General features: G+C 41.6%; 2 protein-coding genes across 12 annotated transcripts in view; one reads left to right on the top strand and one right to left on the bottom strand.

Moving 5' to 3' along the window:
- Sass6 (SAS-6 centriolar assembly protein) overlaps positions 1–6,419 on the bottom strand; it is a 31,790-nt gene extending 25,371 nt beyond the window's left edge. For all 4 annotated transcript variants that reach the window (XM_087624823.1, XM_087624824.1, XM_087624825.1 and 1 more), the window contains 1 exon segment: positions 6,250–6,419. In XM_087624823.1, the coding sequence (XP_087480949.1) occupies positions 6,250–6,314 (65 nt within the window). In that variant the 5' untranslated portion in view covers positions 6,315–6,419.
- The window catches only part of Trmt13 (tRNA methyltransferase 13), a 13,830-nt gene continuing 1,859 nt past the window's right edge, over positions 5,942–17,912 (top strand). For 2 of the 8 annotated variants that reach the window (XR_015668091.1, XR_015668084.1), the window contains exons 1-9: positions 6,560–6,784; positions 9,094–9,140; positions 9,271–9,337; positions 10,977–11,039; positions 11,471–11,540; positions 11,671–11,777; positions 12,548–12,600; positions 15,205–15,277; positions 15,758–15,832. Coding sequence is in view for 3 of the 8 variants with exons in the window: in NM_001033902.2 (NP_001029074.2) it covers positions 6,638–6,784; positions 9,094–9,140; positions 9,271–9,337; positions 10,977–11,039; positions 11,471–11,540; positions 11,671–11,777; positions 12,433–12,600; positions 15,205–15,277; positions 15,758–15,832 (817 nt within the window). In the remaining 5 variants the exon portion in view is untranslated. 8 annotated transcript variants of the gene reach the window in all.

Here is a 17,912-nt window from a genome sequence, read left to right as displayed (position 1 = left end):
GAATACTTGGTCCCAAGTTGGTGGAAGTTTGAGGGGGATCAAATGTAGCCTTTAGGGAGGGGTGTATTCCTGGCGCTGGGCTTTGAGGTTTGGAAGGACTTGACCATTCACTCCAGTGCAGTCTATCTCCTGTTGATTCTTAGCTGCTGTTTCAGCTACCTGCTACCTTCAGGTACTGGGCCCCTCTGCCATTGTGGACTCTAACTCTGAAATCTAAGCCTGAAAGAAGCCATTTCTTCTATATGTTACATTGGTCATGGTCTCTTATCCCAGCAATAGAAAAGCAACAAAACCATAACTGAACCTGTTTGAGTTTAAATTCTTCTAAAGATTTGGTTTAAGAGGTTTCCAGTTTCTACTTATCTACCACAGAAGTAAAAGGATAGACAGACACAGCAACCGATTACGGATGAGCAAGGTGGAGACAGTTGGGTCAGAGTGAACTGCTAAGACCTTTATCTTAAACTTGGATTTACAATTTTATTTTGTTTTAAAATGGGTCATTCTAGGTCATCTCTTTATTTGTTTGAAACAAGGTATTTCTATGTAGGCCTAGCTGTCCTGGAGCTCTCTATACAGATCAGGCTGGCCTGAAATTCAGAGAGCCAACAGCCTCTGCCTCCTAGGTGCTGGGATTAAAGTTGTATGCCACATCTGGCTTAATTAAATTTCTTATTGACCACACAATTGGATGCTTATCTCGGTTCATCTGCATCACCCTATCTGCTAGCTGACAAAGGTCAGTGAGAACAGACGAAAACTTGTCATCCTTGCTCACGTTATTTTTGTGGTGCTGGAGATGAAAGCCGGAAGCTTACACATGCTAGACAGGCACTGGGTTACACTGTCACTCTTGCACCTACAGCAATACACGCAAGGCAGACTGGAGCAGCACTCCAACCTCACTTACGCTCTTTAGACAGAAAACACCAACGCTTCCTCCTAACTTACAAATGCCGTCTAACAGAGGGCCTTTTCATCTTTAAGGTACTTTCTAGTACACAGTGTATTTGCTATATTCGTACAATATTTAAACTGACACCTAATTTTTTATTGTGTTTCACAGCTTGAAGTCCTATACTTCAATGCCTCAAATATATATATATATATATATGAAATGAGAAACACACAAAACCGAAGAGAAAAAAACGCCCTTTACCTAAATCTATGAGAATTATTGACTATAGCAATTCCACTCATATTAACAATATGCTTGCACACATTTGAAATACCTATATGGATTAGATGTTGACACTTGAAGAAGGCATGAAACGAAGTATATCCCCCATATTTGTTTTAGAAACACACTTAGAGCCAGAATTGGGGAGGTAGAGAAGTTGAACTTCTGAGTCCAAGGCTAGCCTGGTCTACAAAGTAAGTTCCAGAACAGCCAGGAACTGGCTGGTTTCTACAGAGAAACTCTGTCTCCAAAAATAAATGAAAAATTAAATAAAATGCTCTTACAAATGTCAGAAAAAAATCTGAGTTTGCAGGTATATTACTTTCATTAGATTCGTGATATAAGAGCACTAAAACAAATGAATAAAATTCCAATCCTAAAACATTGTTTGTACTGAGTAACACCCACCAGGCCAGTCAAATACAGCCAGGTAGGTTTATTTACTTTTAAATAAAGACCATAGTCATTGGACATAGCTGGATTTCAGCCCACTTCTGTCATTTAGAAGGTGTGACCTTACTCTCAATGCAAACAAATAAAATCTACTGTAAGCCAGGTACTCTGCTGGGTGCTAAGGATACAAACAGAAATAAACATCTGATTGTTTCAGGGCTTCCAGAGAAGACCTAAAGAAAAGGAAAAGAAGACCTACCACTGTCTACTAAGTACCTACACTGTGAGCTATCTCCCTCCCTCCCCCTCCTCCTTCCTCTCCATCTGTGTGTGTGTGTGTGTGTGTGTGTGTGTGTGTGTGTGTGTGTGTGTGACCCCATTCAACAATAATTTTAGTGATGGGCTGGAGAGATGGCTCAGTGGTTAAGAGCACTGTCTGCTCTTCCAGAGGTCCTGAGTTCAATTCCCTACAACCCCATGGTGGCTCACATCCATCTATTTGAGATCCATTGCCCTCTTCTGGTATGTCTGAAGAGAGCAACAGTGCACTCACATACATAAAATAAAATAAAGACTTCAAAAGAAATAGTAATCTTAGTGATTCTATAATCAGAGAAAGAATCTGAGGCACATTACAAAGTCCAAATTTGGACTCATCTCTTCCCTACATAATGCTACCTAATAAATGATTAGTGGCAGTTAATTTTAAGGGCCTCTACCTCTGTTGCTTTGTTTTTTTGAGACAGGGTCTCATTATGTAGCTCTGGCTGTCCTGGAAGTCACTGCATAGAGCAGGCTAGACTCAAAGGCAGTCTTCTGCCTCTACCTGCTGAGTGCTGGAGTTAAAGGTGTCACATACCTGGCATCTTGGGCAACTTTAAAGATACTTATGGGAAGGTATTTAAGCTGTATCTTGGGGGGCTGGGGAGATAGCACAGTCAGTAAAGTGCCTGCTACTCATACATAAGCATCGAATTAGGATCTGTAACAACCACATTAAAAGCCAGGAGGGGGCAGGTGGTGGCGACTCACACCTTTAATCCCAACATTGGAGAGGCAGAGGTAGGCGGATCTCTGTGAATTCAAGGCTAGTAGTGGTCTACAGAGAGAGTTCCAGGGCTACACAGAGAAACCTTGTCTCAAAAAAACAAGCAAACAAACAAACAAACAAACAAAAAACCAACCAAACAAACAAAAAAGCTGGGTGTGTAATGAGTGACAGTGGTTAAAAGCACATATCTGTTCTCTCAGAGTTTGAACCCCAGCACCCATGTCAAGCTGTCACAAAGACCTAGAACTCCAGCTCCAAAGGATTTGACATCTTTTTCCTTTTCTGAAGGCGCTCACAAGCAAAGACAGACGGACAGACAGACAGACAGACAGACACACACACACACACACACACACACACACACACACACACACACACACAGGAGGTGCGTCTTAGTCATGAAAAAAAAATGACATCTGAGGCAGAGGGAACAGCAGGAGTGGAGATATGGTAGAATACACAGCATCAAAGGAGCTGAGTTCTTGTGTAATGACTGGGATAGTTTTGGGATCAAAACATAAGAGCAGGTGGTTATCCAATCCTGAGTTTAAAGCTCGAACCACTGTCTTCCAGGTAGGGTTTCCTGATAGTTACACTGGCCATCTACCCAACCGCCTTCCTCTCTACTATGCCTTTATTATACTACTCATGTGGTAACACCTTACTATTAATAATTAACAACTAAGATTTAGGGAATACTTAACATATACTAGTTACTATTATAAGTCCTTTGTATTTATTAAATAATTGCATCCTCAATAATAATGCCATGAATACTATTATTCTGAATTTAAAAATGAGACCAAAGTGAAATAAATGGTGTAAGTCTGGAGCTGGGGGTAGAGTACGATGGTCGTCTATGGTAGCATGCTGCAAGGACACAGGTTCGACCCACAGAAATGTGCAAACAGTAAACAGACTGTCGGAGATCAGCCAATCAGTGGCAGACTGGAATTAACCGAAACCCAGGCCATCATGTCCAGATCTAAACTTGCACTGTCCTGCTTCTCCAAGGGGATCGTCTGAGTCTGGGAGCTCCCCGAGAACCACGACGGGGACTGGTTTTGCTGTTGCTGTTGGAGGTGAAAGGAAAGGAAGCCTCCCATTCTGCACCCAAGATAGTTCATGGTACACAGTGGGAAATATTTGCTGGGGTAAACTGCTCTTGAATAGTTGGCTAAAGAACCTAGGTTGTTCTTCCTATAGGTCAGGGGATAGCAAAGCTATGGCCTCTGTTAAGAGCCCAGAGAGCAAATATTTTAGACTTGGAAGATTATAGAGCAGTGGTTTTCAACTTACAGGTCTGGACCCCCACTAGAGTCAAACTACTTTTTCACAGGGGTCACCTTAGACCATTAAAAAAAAAAAGTTCACATTAGACTCGTAACAGTAGCATAAGTACATTTAAAGCAGCAAAAATAATTTTATGGTTGGGGGTCACCACAACATAAGAAACTGTATTATCAGGAAGGCACTACTATAGAGTATCTGTCACAATTATGTGTGGTTGTGTTCCTCCCCGCTACCCCGCTACCCCGCTACCCCCGCCCCTTATTGCTGTTGTAGTGCTGGATATATATTCCCTCTACTGTAAAAACTATGCAGCTATTTTCCCACCAACACCCCCATATAATTACTCATTACTGCTGCCCTTGTGCAGATGCAACCACAGACAGTTGGTAACAAATAAGGATGGCTGTGTTCCAGAAAAATCTGATTTATGAACAGCTGGGTGGTCCCTGCCACAGGTGACAGGAATATCAGGTTTCTAAACAATTTTTAAAGTTGAAGTTGTGTTTTAGCATGATGAACTCTGATTACAACTCTGATTTAATGTGTTGGAGAAGAGTTGGGAGTGTCAAGCTTGGAATCACAAGGAATGGTCCACACAGAGACAAAAGGGAAGGCACAGATGTGAGTTGTGGATATCACTTTAAACTGTCTAGAAGTCACCTTATAGAAGTCACCTGTAGGAGGACCAGCAGTCTCAATTAACCTGGACCCCACCCCCTGCCCCCAGATCTCTCAGACACTGGACCACCAACTAGGCGCATACCCCAGCTGAGATGAGGCCTCCAACCCATATACAGCAGAGGACTCCCAGGGTCTGGGTTCAGTCAAAGAAATGCACCTAACCCTCAAGAGACTGGAGGCCTCAGAAAATTTAGAGCTCTGGTGGGGAGGGGAGGGTGAGGACATCCTTGGGGAGGGGGGAGGAGTGTGTGTGTGTGTGTGTGTGTGTGTGTGTGTGTGTGTGTGTGTATGTGTGATGTATAACTGTCAGGGTATGAACCTGGAGTATAAAAATAAATAAATAAAAATTTTTAAAAAAGCTGTAACATAACATAAAATTGAGATGTTTTACACTCTTGTTACTAGCAGATCTTCAAAAATCTATGTATTTTACACTTACGGACATCAGTTTGGATTAGCCAGAATTCAATAACTATATGTTTATATGTGGCTAATAGCCACTATATTAGACATCACAAAATAATCACCAATTAGAGGCTGGGTTGGGAGGTACAGATCAGTGGTAGTACATGCTAAGTTAGGGCATCAGTTCAATTGCCAAAATCAAAACACAGTAAGACAATTAAAATAACCAACACATTTGGGGGATAGGGAAAAAAAACAAATAATAACCAACAGATTTCTATACAAAGCTGATGTTTTCAGTCCATTCTTCTGACTGCTTGCTAGTTGATTCTGGACCTAATTCTAAATTGCACTCCACCGTTTAACAGTCCAACAACTCAATAATTTTTCTTAATGCCACGTTTCTTCAGCGTTTAGTTTCTACAAACATTTTCACATCCGGTCTTCATTGCAATCATATGAGCAGGTAGGTGTGTTAAACCAACTTTACAAATGAGAAAATGTAATGTTCATAGAAACCAAATAACTAAAGTTATTGGTAAAAGAGGAAAAATCAGATCTAACCTCTAATCAAATCTATTTGAGCCATAATAGCATCGCCTGTGGTTAATGTTGCAAGTTTGCATTTATCTGTTCGATAGGATACCGTAGTGTAAACCCTGTGAAGACCACGGTATCCCCAGGGGTCCAATGAGGTGCTTTACGAGTTGACATTATACAATGAAGTACAGAATTTCTCATTTTCTAGTATTTGGGGTTGGTTAAATGGTTGTAACTGACGTGCGGATGAGCCGAAGTATGTCACTGATTACTTTGTTTTGTTTTTAGTTGAAGTTCTAAAGCTTCCCTCCCAATGTCCTTCAAAGGAGAGCATGAGTGAAGGGCTGGGCGGGCTGAATTCTAGTGGGGACGGTTCCCTGAAGTCGCCGTGAAGCTTTGCAGAACTGAACAGGAGAGAATCAGAGCTCCCACCCAGAAAGGACAGGCTGGTCTCAGTCCCGCTCAGAGCCAGGACCTGGACTAGAGGGAGTCGGCTTCCCATTTCCTCATTCCCTTCCTGCGCGTACCCTCCGCAACGGCCAACCCGGCGACAAACAAAGGTAACCACTAGGTCCCCACAGGGTCTCTTCCCGCGTCCCCGTATGATGGTCCGACACAGACCCGTGGACCGATCCCCACTGAACCCAGTCGCCATCTTCCCTATCGGCGCGACCCCAACCGCCACCCGCCGGCACCGGGAGCTCACCTCTCCTCGCAGTCTTTGCATTTCACTAGCAAGGGAACAAGTTGCTGGAACAGAACTTGACTCATGTCGGACCGCTGCCCCGACCCGTGAGTGAAAAAGCCCAGTAGGCCTGGCCCGCGGTACCAGCTTAAAAGAAGTACTGCTCCAGACTAAGTTTGAGTTTGGCGCTCAGCTCCGGCGGAGGAGGGGAACGATAAACAGAGGGAACGAAGGAGGTTTGGACCTCTTCAGCCACCATCACTTTCTTCCGGTTGAGGGAACGAATAAGTCAGGGTGATGCGTAATTTCCGTGGTCCCACCCCCTTCAGGCGGCCACGTTTGTTAAGGGAAGCGGGACCAGAGGGAATTGACAACTTTGGGTTGAGCCAGGCCAAAAGGACCCAGCGTGATGGAGGCTCCTGCTCCGACAACGCCCGCGATCGGTTTTCCAACTGACGGTAGATGCAACTACTTTGTGGAAAAGAAGAAGCGCTTCTGCAGGATGGTGGTGGCCGCGGGGAAAAGGTTCTGTGGTGAACACGCTGGATCGGCGGAGGTCTGGTATCGCCCTACCTTCCTGAGAGTCGGAACTGAGTTGCTGGTCTGTGGGTGCTGGAACCCATCCTCACCCCCTTTGACAGGTTTCTGCTTCTGCCCCATGGATTCTCCAGCCTTTACTTAAGTAAATGCAGTTCTGACCACCGCTTGGAGCCACGATGAGCTCCTGAGGAACATTGCTTTCTTGGACTAAGTGCTAAGAATAGCCAAGAGATGATCCTCTGTGCTATCATAGAGATCTTTGTGCTCATCCTTCCATCAGTCGCCCATCCTCATGGGAAGTGATTATCTTTACAGAATAGTGTTTGAAATCACCAGACTTTACTAACTGGGTTCTAATTATACTTATTGTTTTCTGAACGATAACCACTTGAGTGCATGAGGAAGAAACTTAGAAAAAAAATTTTTTTTGTTTAGACTTAACTCTCCAGGAAACACCTTATGAGCTTGTAATTATTATTCTGGGAAGGGGAAGAAGAATTAACCTAAAGTAACTAACATTAAAAGTTGAAAGCAGAGTGCATTTTTGTCTTCCAACCCCAGCAGACATTAATGTCATAAGACATTTTGGTTCTAAGTGCAAAAATGTCAGGGGCTTCAAATGGATAGAGAACAGGAAAATTACTAATCCGCAGGTCACAGGAAGTCTCACCACCCTCTACACCAAAAAAGAAAACATCTTTATAACAGTTTCTAAATTAAGAATGCTTTGTGTGTGTGTGTGTGCGCGCGCGCGCGTGCGTGTGCTCGCGCCTGTGTGTGTGTGTTTTCTGCGATTTAGCTTTGCAAGCTAGAATAGATTACTATTTCCCTTGAAAGACAATTTTCCTGTTTGTCTTTGAGATGGTGATCTCACTGAATTTCTCATGTTGGTCTTGAATACCTGGTCTCAGGAATTCTCCTGCCTCAGCCTCCCAACTAGCTGGTCAACACCAAACAATCACACTGGAAATTAAATTTTAAAATCTGTACGTGAAGAAGAAATAATATAGGTTATTCTTAATACTGAGAATTTCTTAACTTTCCCTAAAATTCAGTGTGCATAACATCATGAACATTCTGAAATAAATTGAAATAAATAATTGAGAAAAAATAAGAGTAAATACTTGGTCAGCTTTTGCTGTATGGCTAGCACTAAACATTGTTACTTTTCTTTTAAAAATTCAATTTTCACAAACCTTAGGAAATAAATCATGCTATTATTCTATTTAATAGGGATATAGTAAGTCTATACTTAGGGAGTATATACTATTATTCACATGAGGCAGTGAGTGTTAGTGTTGGGTCATAGACATAGAGTTAGCAGCTAATAGAAAGAACTGAGAATCATAACCACTGGCCTCTGGTTTTAATAATTGGGCCATCATGTGCATGTGTTGATAGGGTCTGTAAGGTAGGCATGCCAATACTGGTTTTTCTTGCTTTCCGCCCGTTGCCTATAATTAAATGTATATAACTTGAAAGACAGTAACTAGCATTTTTGAAAAGTTGCAAAGCCAGGGAATATGACCCATTCTAAATTGTTAAAGTACCATGCCTCGTTGTTCCTGTCATACGTTCTCCTGTATTTGATTTCTGTCTTTATTGAGACAGGGCCTGAGGGTTACCCTGGCTGGTCTTTGGCTCAAAAGCTCTGTCTGCCTTTCCTCCGCAGTGCTGATATTCAAAGCATGGTCCACCACGCCCAGCATTTCCCTACGTTTAAACAGCTTTAGATAAATACGCATTCTAAAATCAGTTTAAATGGGCAACATTTTAAAATTAAAGAATAAGTATGAAGGGGTTGGGGATTTAGCTCAGTGGTAGAGCGCTTGCCTAGGAAGCGCAAGGCCCTGGGTTCGGTCCCCAGGACCGAAAAAAAGAACCAAAAAAAAAAAAAAAAAGAATAAGTATGCAAGTAATGAGTATTTTAGTCGGCTCATTTTAGCCACTTATACCCATTCTATACATTCCAAAAGATCATTTTCATACATGATGAGTATTGTCCATTGTTATTAGTCAATCTGAAGTATATGGTTAACATCTTTTCTTAATGGTGCATATAATAACTGTCCATCTTTAGGAGGTGTTATCTCTGATGCAAAATTCCATTAGCAAGCCAAAACAGTGTTTGCTCATTTATACAGAAGCAAGCTGCACTGGAGACTCTTACTGTTACGCTGCGTGACCTAATCCTGCGTATTTTTCGTTATATTTTTTAAATTTTTCTTACCTTATTTTAGGAGTAGAAATACATTGTGGGTGTATCTAACATCTGAATGTAATACACTTGATATTTAAATAAATGTATCCCTTTTAATTTTTTAGGAAGAAAATGCTCGGAAAAGAATCTTATGTCCTTTAGATCCAAAACAGTAAGTATGGGGTCAGATAAGTGTTTTTGCTGTTATTTGGAGTGTGTGGGTGTGTGGGTGTATCTGTGTGTATGTTTGTGTGATGTATTAAGATTTTTTTTAATCTCTTAAATTTTCTCTTTAAATTTAGCACAGTATATGAAGACCAACTAGCAAAACATTTGAAAAAATGTAATTCAAGAGAGAAGCCTAAGCCTGTAAGTATTTGCAATGTGTATGTGATTTTCGTATGTAAATACTTAATATCGTAAGATACAGATTGAATTTGGCAAATGTACCATATTCATTTGATAGCTGTACTTTTTTCCCCCTCTTTTCTTTTCTGCACTTGTGTTTTATCTGTTGGTTTGGTTAGATTAGAGGCAAGTTTTCACTGTGTAGCCCAGGCTGACCCCAAACTTGAGGCCCTCCTTCCTTAGCTTCTTTAGTGCTGAGATTACTGGTGGGTGCCACTTTGACCAACCCCGAATAATTGCTTCATGTTTTATTTTTGTTTGTTTATTTGCTTTTGAGATAGGGGACTGTGCTGTAATACTTCGGCTGGTCTTCAACACAGCTCAAATGTTTCTTATGCTTTCCCTTCCAAGTGCTAAGGTGATAGGCGTGTGCCAGCCAGCACACCCATCTTGATAGCTGGACAGAGAGGGGTGATGGTGCAGTAAGAGATTTCAATCAGAGGTAAACAGGTTGTAAAGAGTAACTGCTAGGCATCTTTGAGATTCAGACTCAGTATAGATAGTGAATTTGAGCTAACCACCAGACCATGTAAGTCTTACACAGTGTCCACCTACGCAAGAGCTAAAAATTCAGATTTCTTTTTTTAAAGATTTATTTATTTTATGTATGTGAGTACACTGTCTTCATATATACCAGAAGAGGGCATCAGATCTCATCAGATCCCAGATGGTTGTGAGCCACCATGTGGTTGGTGGGAATTGAACTCAGGACCTCTGGAAGAGCAGTCAGTGCTCTTAACCACTGAGCCATCTCTCCAGCCCAAAAATTCAGATTTATGTTTAGAAACAAAATACAATAATGTGATACAAAATGGTAAGTGTGTCATTTGCCTCATGATATGGACCATTTTAAAATGTGTATCTCAAGATATCATAATTGGGTTTTTTTGTTGGTGGGGGGTTTGTTGTCGTGTTTGGGTTTTTTTGTTTATTTGGGTTTTTGAGACAGGGTTTCTCTGTGTAGCAGCCTTAGGTGTTCAGGAACTTGCTCTGTAGAACAGGTTGGCTTCAAACTCACAGAGATCCACCTGCCTCAGCCTGTTGCCTCCTGCGTACCAGATCAAAGGCCTGCACCACTGCCCAGCCCTCTTAGTCATTTTGCAACAGATGCCCTTCTGCATTTTCAGATGCCTCTCAGTTGAGAACCACTGCTCCAGACGCTATGAGCTAAAGGTATTTTAGCATCTTTGGTAGCTCATACCTGTAGTCTTTGGCACCTGGGAGGCTTAAGCTAGAGGATTACCCAAAGTTCAAGGCAAACTTGGACAGCATAAAAAATTCTAGGCAAGCCTTGGCTACCAATTGAGCTTCAGGGTAAGATCCTGTACCAAAGGAAAAACATGGTATTTTAACATTAAGAAATAAGACTGCTCCCAGAGGCCTAATTCTGGGGGCTCCCAGTAGACCAGACTCAGCCATCTACCAACACAAGAGGCCAGTCAGCAGCCCAGTCACTATGGTTGTGGCCATGCAGTAATATTTGGTGATGAGTGAATGTGACAGATGGTAATGGTGTGGGAGGGTGAGAGGAAGAAGCAGTTCTTCCGCCTAATTGTTTTCAGTGTCATATTAATAATATGTTATGGTTTTGGTTTGGCAGGATTTCTTTATTCAAGATATAAATGCAGGATTAAAGGATGAAACAGAAATTCTTGAACAATTAGTAAGTATATTATTTAATACTTAACTCCAAGTGGTATTTGTAAGCTGTCTCCTTGTGCAGACCATTCTCCACTTTTGTTTAGGAAGATGTGTTGTTTTGATGTTAGGATGTATTTTCCTATAGAACTACATTGTTAATAATGGTTAGTTCCGAGACAAGCTTCCAGTCCCATAACAAACTGCAGCATGGCTGTGCTGTGAGGTGAGCCCAGACCTGAGGGAGAAATGAAAGTTAAAGTATCAGGCAGAGCCTGAGTAGTGCCCTCACGGTCGGGCAGTTCTGGAGGGAGCCTGGAGCAAAGCTCTGCCAGGAGGAAGCACCTCAGCTGCCCAGACGTCTGCCCAGCTGTGAGCGTCTACTCAGCCTCTGCTACACTACTTTAACGCGTGTTTGACGGCATTATTTAGTTTTATTTCTGTATTTGTATATAGGTTCCACTTTCTTCTCTATCTGAGGAGCAGTTGGAAACCTTAATTAAGAAATTGAGAAAAGCAAGTGAAGGTAAGTCTGCTAAAGTTGTGGGCTTAACTATCTGAGAAGCACTGGGTGACTTATGAGTTACTCCGTCCTGCCGTTCAGAGTCTCAGTTCATGTCTCTCTGCTTAAGCTATCATGTTTCTTTTTGGCACAGGCTTGAACTCTACACATGAAGATCACATTATGTCCCATCCAGCATTACACGACGCCCTTAATGACCCGAGAAATGGTGATTGTGCAGTCAAGCACCTGAAACAGCAGGTATGTTTGGACACAATCACTCAACGTTTCTTCATATGTTTAGTGCTAGCATCCCAAGCTGAGGAGATGGCTCACCAGATAAAGGTGCTCGCTGCCAAGCCTAATGGCCTGAGTTCAGTCATCTGAATCTTACAAAGTGTCCTCCGACTGCTACATGCACACACAAGTGTGTATGCTCACAATAAATAAAAGTAATTTTTTAAAAGCTAACATTCTAGTTAGGTATGGTGGTATATACCTCTAATCCAGAACTCAGTAGATAGAGACAAGCAGATCTGAGTTTGAGGCCATCCTGGTCTACAGAGTGAGTTCTAGGACAGCCTGGGTTACAGAGAGAAACCTTGTCTTGAGAAAACAATCAAAAAAAAAAAAAAAAAAAAAAAAGCTAACATTTGGTTCTGAGTGTAATTTCTGTTAGTGAACAAAATACTTTCATTCAAAATTATGTGTGAGCATAAAATAAAAGTTTGAGCGTGGCTGTGACCCTGAGTGCAGAGTATTATTTTAGAGCAAGCAAAAGGAAAAAAAAAATTCTTAGCCATTCAGAAATTATCAGTAAAAACCTCCTGCCTTGTATAGAGATTACCTTGCTGTTTTCCAATTTGAGTTGAATTCCTTTGCTCTAGTCTATAAAATAACCCAATGGAGTTTGCAGGCTTCTATTTTAGGTAACATTGAAAAATTAAAGTTACTTGGTCCAAGAAGATGCTTTGTTGAGTTTGGAGCAGGAAAGGGGAAATTATCTCACTGGGTTGATATTGCCTTAAAAGATGCTGAAAACGTTCACTTCATCCTGGTAGAAAAAGTGACCACAAGATTCAAGGTAAGTAAACCCATTGTAGGGTCTTAATAACCAAACATATTTTTCTGTAGGAAAAAGAAAATGATAGGAACATGTCTCCTAAAGTGAATTTCGTTTTTTGTATTTGTGGTTTCTTGCTGTTCTTATTTGTTGGTTCTAATTGTACTGCTTAAACTGAAGGTAAGTTTGTAAAATTTAACTATCGATGGCCCACAATCCGAGTTCATAAACTTGTTTGCAGAGACAAGGCATTCTGTGAACAAGAACCAGGCCTCAGCTAGAAATTAGCCACGTCCTAACCTTTGCCACTGCTGTCAGGCTCTTCCCTCACTAAGTACTTGAGCATTTTCTTGGGCAGCAGGACAGGTACTGCATACACTGCATTCACTGCATATACAGATAGATGCTGACAAGGCAGCTGTGCTGTTAAATGTGTGTAGAGAAGAGAGCTAGGCGAGTGTGGAAGTGAGGGGCTAAAGTGGGGGGAGTTCTGCAGAGTGTGGCGTACTAGACTGTATTTACAGGCGGGCAATGGAGAATGACCGTGCAAAGGCATAAGGCAGCACCTGAGATACATCTGAAAGATTAACCAACATCCACTAGATGGGGTGTGAGAAGCATTTTGGGAAATAAGAGCAGTGGAACCAAAGCTGAGCTAACAAAAGAAACAGTCCTATGGAAGTGGAGGCTTTTCCTCCTGCACCCATTTCCCTTAAGACTTGCTGAAGACTGAGTATTATGAATAAATGCCTACGCCAATAGCTTGGCTCTGTTCCCTGACTAGCCTGTAACTTATTTAACCCTTTTTTTTTTTTTTTTTTTTTTATTTTATTATCTATATAAGTACACTGTAGCTGTCCTCAGATACACCAGAAGAGGGCATCAGATCTCTTTACAGATGGTTGTGAGCCACCATGTGGTTGCTGGGAATTGAACTCATGACCTCTGGAAGAGCAGTCGGGTGCTCTTAACCGCTGAGCCATCTCTCCAGCCCTTATTTAACCCTTTTAAGCTGGTCTAAATCATGCTACAAGGTTACTTACGTCTCCTCAGGTTGATGCAACTGTCACTTGCAGAATTCCTGGGCACCTCCCCTTCCCATGCTGTGCCTGTCTCTAGTCCCAGAATTCTCTCTGTCCCAGCAAGTCCACCTCCCTATTTCCTACCAAACTTATAGGTCAACAGCCTTTTATTGACAGGTGAAGCTTCCATACATTGCACACAAGATTTCTATGTGATGGAAATATATGAACATCACATAGATGTGAGATATGAACCAGGAAGGACAGCTGGTCTAGAAAAGTCTCCTGTCATATGCTCTGGCTTCGTCCTGCTCTGTAGTAGAGATACTATGGAAGGTTTGGTTCTTGCTTCAAAGGCTTTTGCACAGTATTTTAGTTCTCTAAGTGCTATCCCAATAGACAGTACCCTGTGCTACAGGGACCTTAAGTTGGAGAACTGACCTCAGTCTTCCTAAGTTGTCATGGAGGAAGTTTAAAAAAAAATGATTTTTAAATTTCTGTGGAACTAGAGACGTACATAGCTCAGTAGATGGAGTGCTTCCTGCTCTTCCAAAACATCATAGTGTTTGTTTCACAGCACCAATGTAGGCAGCTCACAACTCCTAGAATTCTAGCTCTAGGAGATCTAACACCCATCTTCTGACCTCCTCAGATAGCGCACACACGCACACACACGTACACTCACACACATGAAAAAATGTTTTTTAGAAGCTATCCTAGAAACACTGTGAAACTATTTCAAAAGAGATTTAGAGTAAATATAGGAAGATTGGAAATGTGAAAATCTTTATTCAGTAATACAAGTAAGAAATGTACTGGAAAGTGAGGGTCACTCGGTGGAATATAGAGGAGAGGAGAGAATGAGAAAGTTAAAATGTTGGAAGCCATAAGTCTTGCTGATTTGTTAGTCATTGATTTTGAGAGAGCAGTAATTGGGTGGCTCCTGACTTAATAGGACACAGGGTATTCTTGAGCAGGGAAAACAGGAGTTTCTATTAGCATGTTTCTGAGGGCTTGGGGCCCTAGCTTAGTGGTAACTATTTTGCTTACTATTCATGAGGCTGTAGCTCTGTGGTCAGTTGCTTGCACAGCATGCATAAGGTCCTGGCTTCTATCTCTAGCACTGTGAGAAAGAAAAACAAAGTGGGGTGGTGGAGGAGGGGCTAATGTGTCTGATGATTGTTAGAGAGGTCTGGGCCTGTGTTCACAGGCACATGCTGATAATGGTTAAAACGGTTGTGTTTAAAGAAGAGTGAGCCATGGTAAAACCAGCGGGGGTAAAGACAGAAACACTGATGAGTACCTGTGCTCACTTAACATCTGTGGACCTTGATGCCGTTGTGAATGGCCTGGGAACTATGCTTAAAAGAAACAATGTGTATATTTAATAGTAATGATCAATACAATTTCTGGCCTTATAAGATGGGTGTTGTTATTTCTGAGTTTTCATCCAAAAATACTAAAACTTTGCATTTTTATTTATTCTCTTTTGAACTGTAAAAATTAAGTTTATTTGCTTTGAATTTTGAAAACAAATAGAAACACTTTCATAAAGCTTTTTTAACAGTAAGAGTTCTGATTCAGTAATGTTCTATTTATGCAGGTAGATGGTAAACACAGAAAAAAGAACTCAGTGTTTGAAAGACTTCAAATTGATATCCAACACTTGTGCTTGAGTAAGTTGTGTAACTTTCCATTGCTCTACAAGTAAGCAGACATTTCAGAGTCTGGGGGCCGCTGTCCTTCAGACCTGTGCTTCAGGAAGAACTAACACTAATGTAGTCTAGAGAAGCAGCCAAGCACTTGTATATAAACCATTGTATTTTTTATCACTTAACTGAAGCCAGGTATGCTCTGTACTCTTGTAATTCCAACACTTGGGAAGCTGAGGCAGGAGGCTCACCCAGACTACATAGTGAATTCTAGGCCAGCAAGTACTACATGATGAGAAAGGGGAAATTTGTTTGTTTAACTGAATACTTTCCATGTGATACCTAAACACAGACATCTTCATGGGTTGCATATTGGAGTCTGAAAATTGCTTGTTTTCATAGCTTTCATCCCTAAACTTCAAAGATTCTAGACACCCTCCTTTTGGAAGGACATGTTGATACTTTGTATCATAAGCAAACAACTTATTACCTCCCTTCTCTTAGACAGGCTTCCTGTGCTAAGAGAAGGAAGACTGCCTGTAGTAGGAATTGGGAAGCACCTGTGTGGGGTGGCAACAGGTAAGTGATCGGACCGTACAGCAACCTCAAAGCTAACACACTGAGCTGTAGCCTAGATGGCCCACCACTCTGGGGCCATTTATGCTCTCGATTAACTTACATAAAAGCGGTTTAAAGTAAACCAAGCTCACCCTGGGGTGGGAAGGAAGCACACACTTTTGGTTCTTCCCATCTAACCCATGCCTCTCAAAACCTTAACTCTAAGTGGCTGCTTCCTGTATCCAATACTCTCATCTCTATGTGCACGGTGTGGGTCCCCTTTCGCTCTACCACAGTTGCATTCTCTTCATGAGCATCGGCGTCCCTCTCTCTCAGTACTTCCCCCTTACCAGTACCCTCCCTTCCATTTCTTCCATCATTTTCTGCTCCCTGTGCTTGAAGTATCAATATTCAGACCATTTGTGACTCGCTTCCTTCCCCTGAAACTCGGTCACTCTGCCTCTCAGTTTACTGTTGGTCACTGTGGACCATGTGTACTTTCCTGAGTGCTACATTGCTCCAGCCATTCCTAGAACCCCACTGTCGCCCCTTTGGAAGAAGTGGTCCAGCCTCTGCTTGCCCTTTAGCTCAGCCTCCCCCACATTTCTGCAGCCTCCTTAGTGTCATCAGGACATATGCCACATGGCTGTTGCTTGCTTTTTAATTACCTGTGTATATTTCTATTACTACACTGTGCTGGGATTTTTTTCCCAAGAATGATATATATGCTAATATAATGCTATATAAGAGGGACTCCATGAATATTTAAATGATCTTAGCCACCAGCTTGCTGCCTCCTTAGAGCTTCTAAGAAGAAGGTCCTGGAGGTCACTATGAAAGAGCTTGACATTGCTAATATTCTCTGTTTCTGAAATAACTTCATCCTTCTAATATTTTTCTGATTATTCACCCTTCTTAAAATTATGTTTAAGTCAAATGTAAATTAAACAGAAAATAAGGTGTTAGAAAATAATAGTTACTAGACTGGGTGAAGTGGCATACTTATGCTCCCAGGGACTCAGGAGGCTGAAGCAGGAGGGTCAGAGGAGCTAAATATCACGAGTCCATCCACTGTCTAGGCAACATAAGACCCACTCTCTCATGACAGAGAACACAGACAGAGAGACACAGACAGACCATGAAATTACCAAATTAGCTATCACTTTATCCAAATATTAGTTACCAACTATGCTTGTTGGCATGATTAAAATTTACTATAACGATCAGATAAGTTATATCCATTTTATATCATAGGGTAAGAACTTAAGGAACTACGTTTGTTTTTAGGTAATTAGAGTATGATATGACAATCTAATCAGAGACAGAAGTTTTACAGCAAACATTTGTGATCTTTCCAATATTGCCAGCTCTACTGTCTGGAAGTTTGGAGGGCTTATTTTGTTTTTTAAAATGTATTTATTTTTATTTTATGAGTATGAATGTTTTATCTGCATGTATGGAAGTGCAATGCATGCATATCCAGTGCCCACAGAGGCCAGAAGTGGGTGCTGGATCCCCTGGAACTAAAACCCTGGACAGTTTTAAGCCACCCTATGTGTGCAGGAACCAACCTGGCTGCCCTGAAAGGGCAGGAGGTGCTTTTAACTTCCGAGCCGTCTCCTCAGCCCTAGTACAACAGTTTTAGTCCTTGCATCCTTGGTGTTTTGTATACAAGGCATTTAGCAAATATGCTCACATACAGGAAAGCCATTCAGCCTGTTTTCTACATTGGAACTCCCTTTCTCAACTTTTCAATTCATCACTATTTATTGTGACTAGCCTACATTTCAAAACTAGCATCTTAGCCAGCTGTGCTGGGGCAGATGTGCTGGGGCACATCTGTAGTCCCACCAGGAGATGCACGAGGATCAGGAGTTTGAGATCAGCATCAGCTGTACAGAACCTATTTCAAAACAAAACAGAAACAAACGCAAAAAGCTACCTTCTTGAACCCAGGTCAGTATCCTAGGTGAAATTACCTCCCTTTGTTTCTGTCTTTGGGTTTCTTAAGCTCATAACTGGAGCTGGTATAGGAGAAATGAAAGACAATGCAAATAGTTGGATGGAAGTTTTTCAAATCATAGGACTTAAGCTCGCTTTA

The sequence above is a fragment of the Rattus norvegicus genome, chromosome 2 (assembly GCF_021556685.1).
Source record: "Rattus norvegicus strain SHRSP/BbbUtx chromosome 2, alternate assembly SHRSP_T2T, whole genome shotgun sequence".
In the NCBI taxonomy this organism is placed as follows: Eukaryota; Metazoa; Chordata; class Mammalia; order Rodentia; family Muridae; genus Rattus; species Rattus norvegicus.
This window is presented reverse-complemented; position numbering and strand designations above follow the sequence as displayed.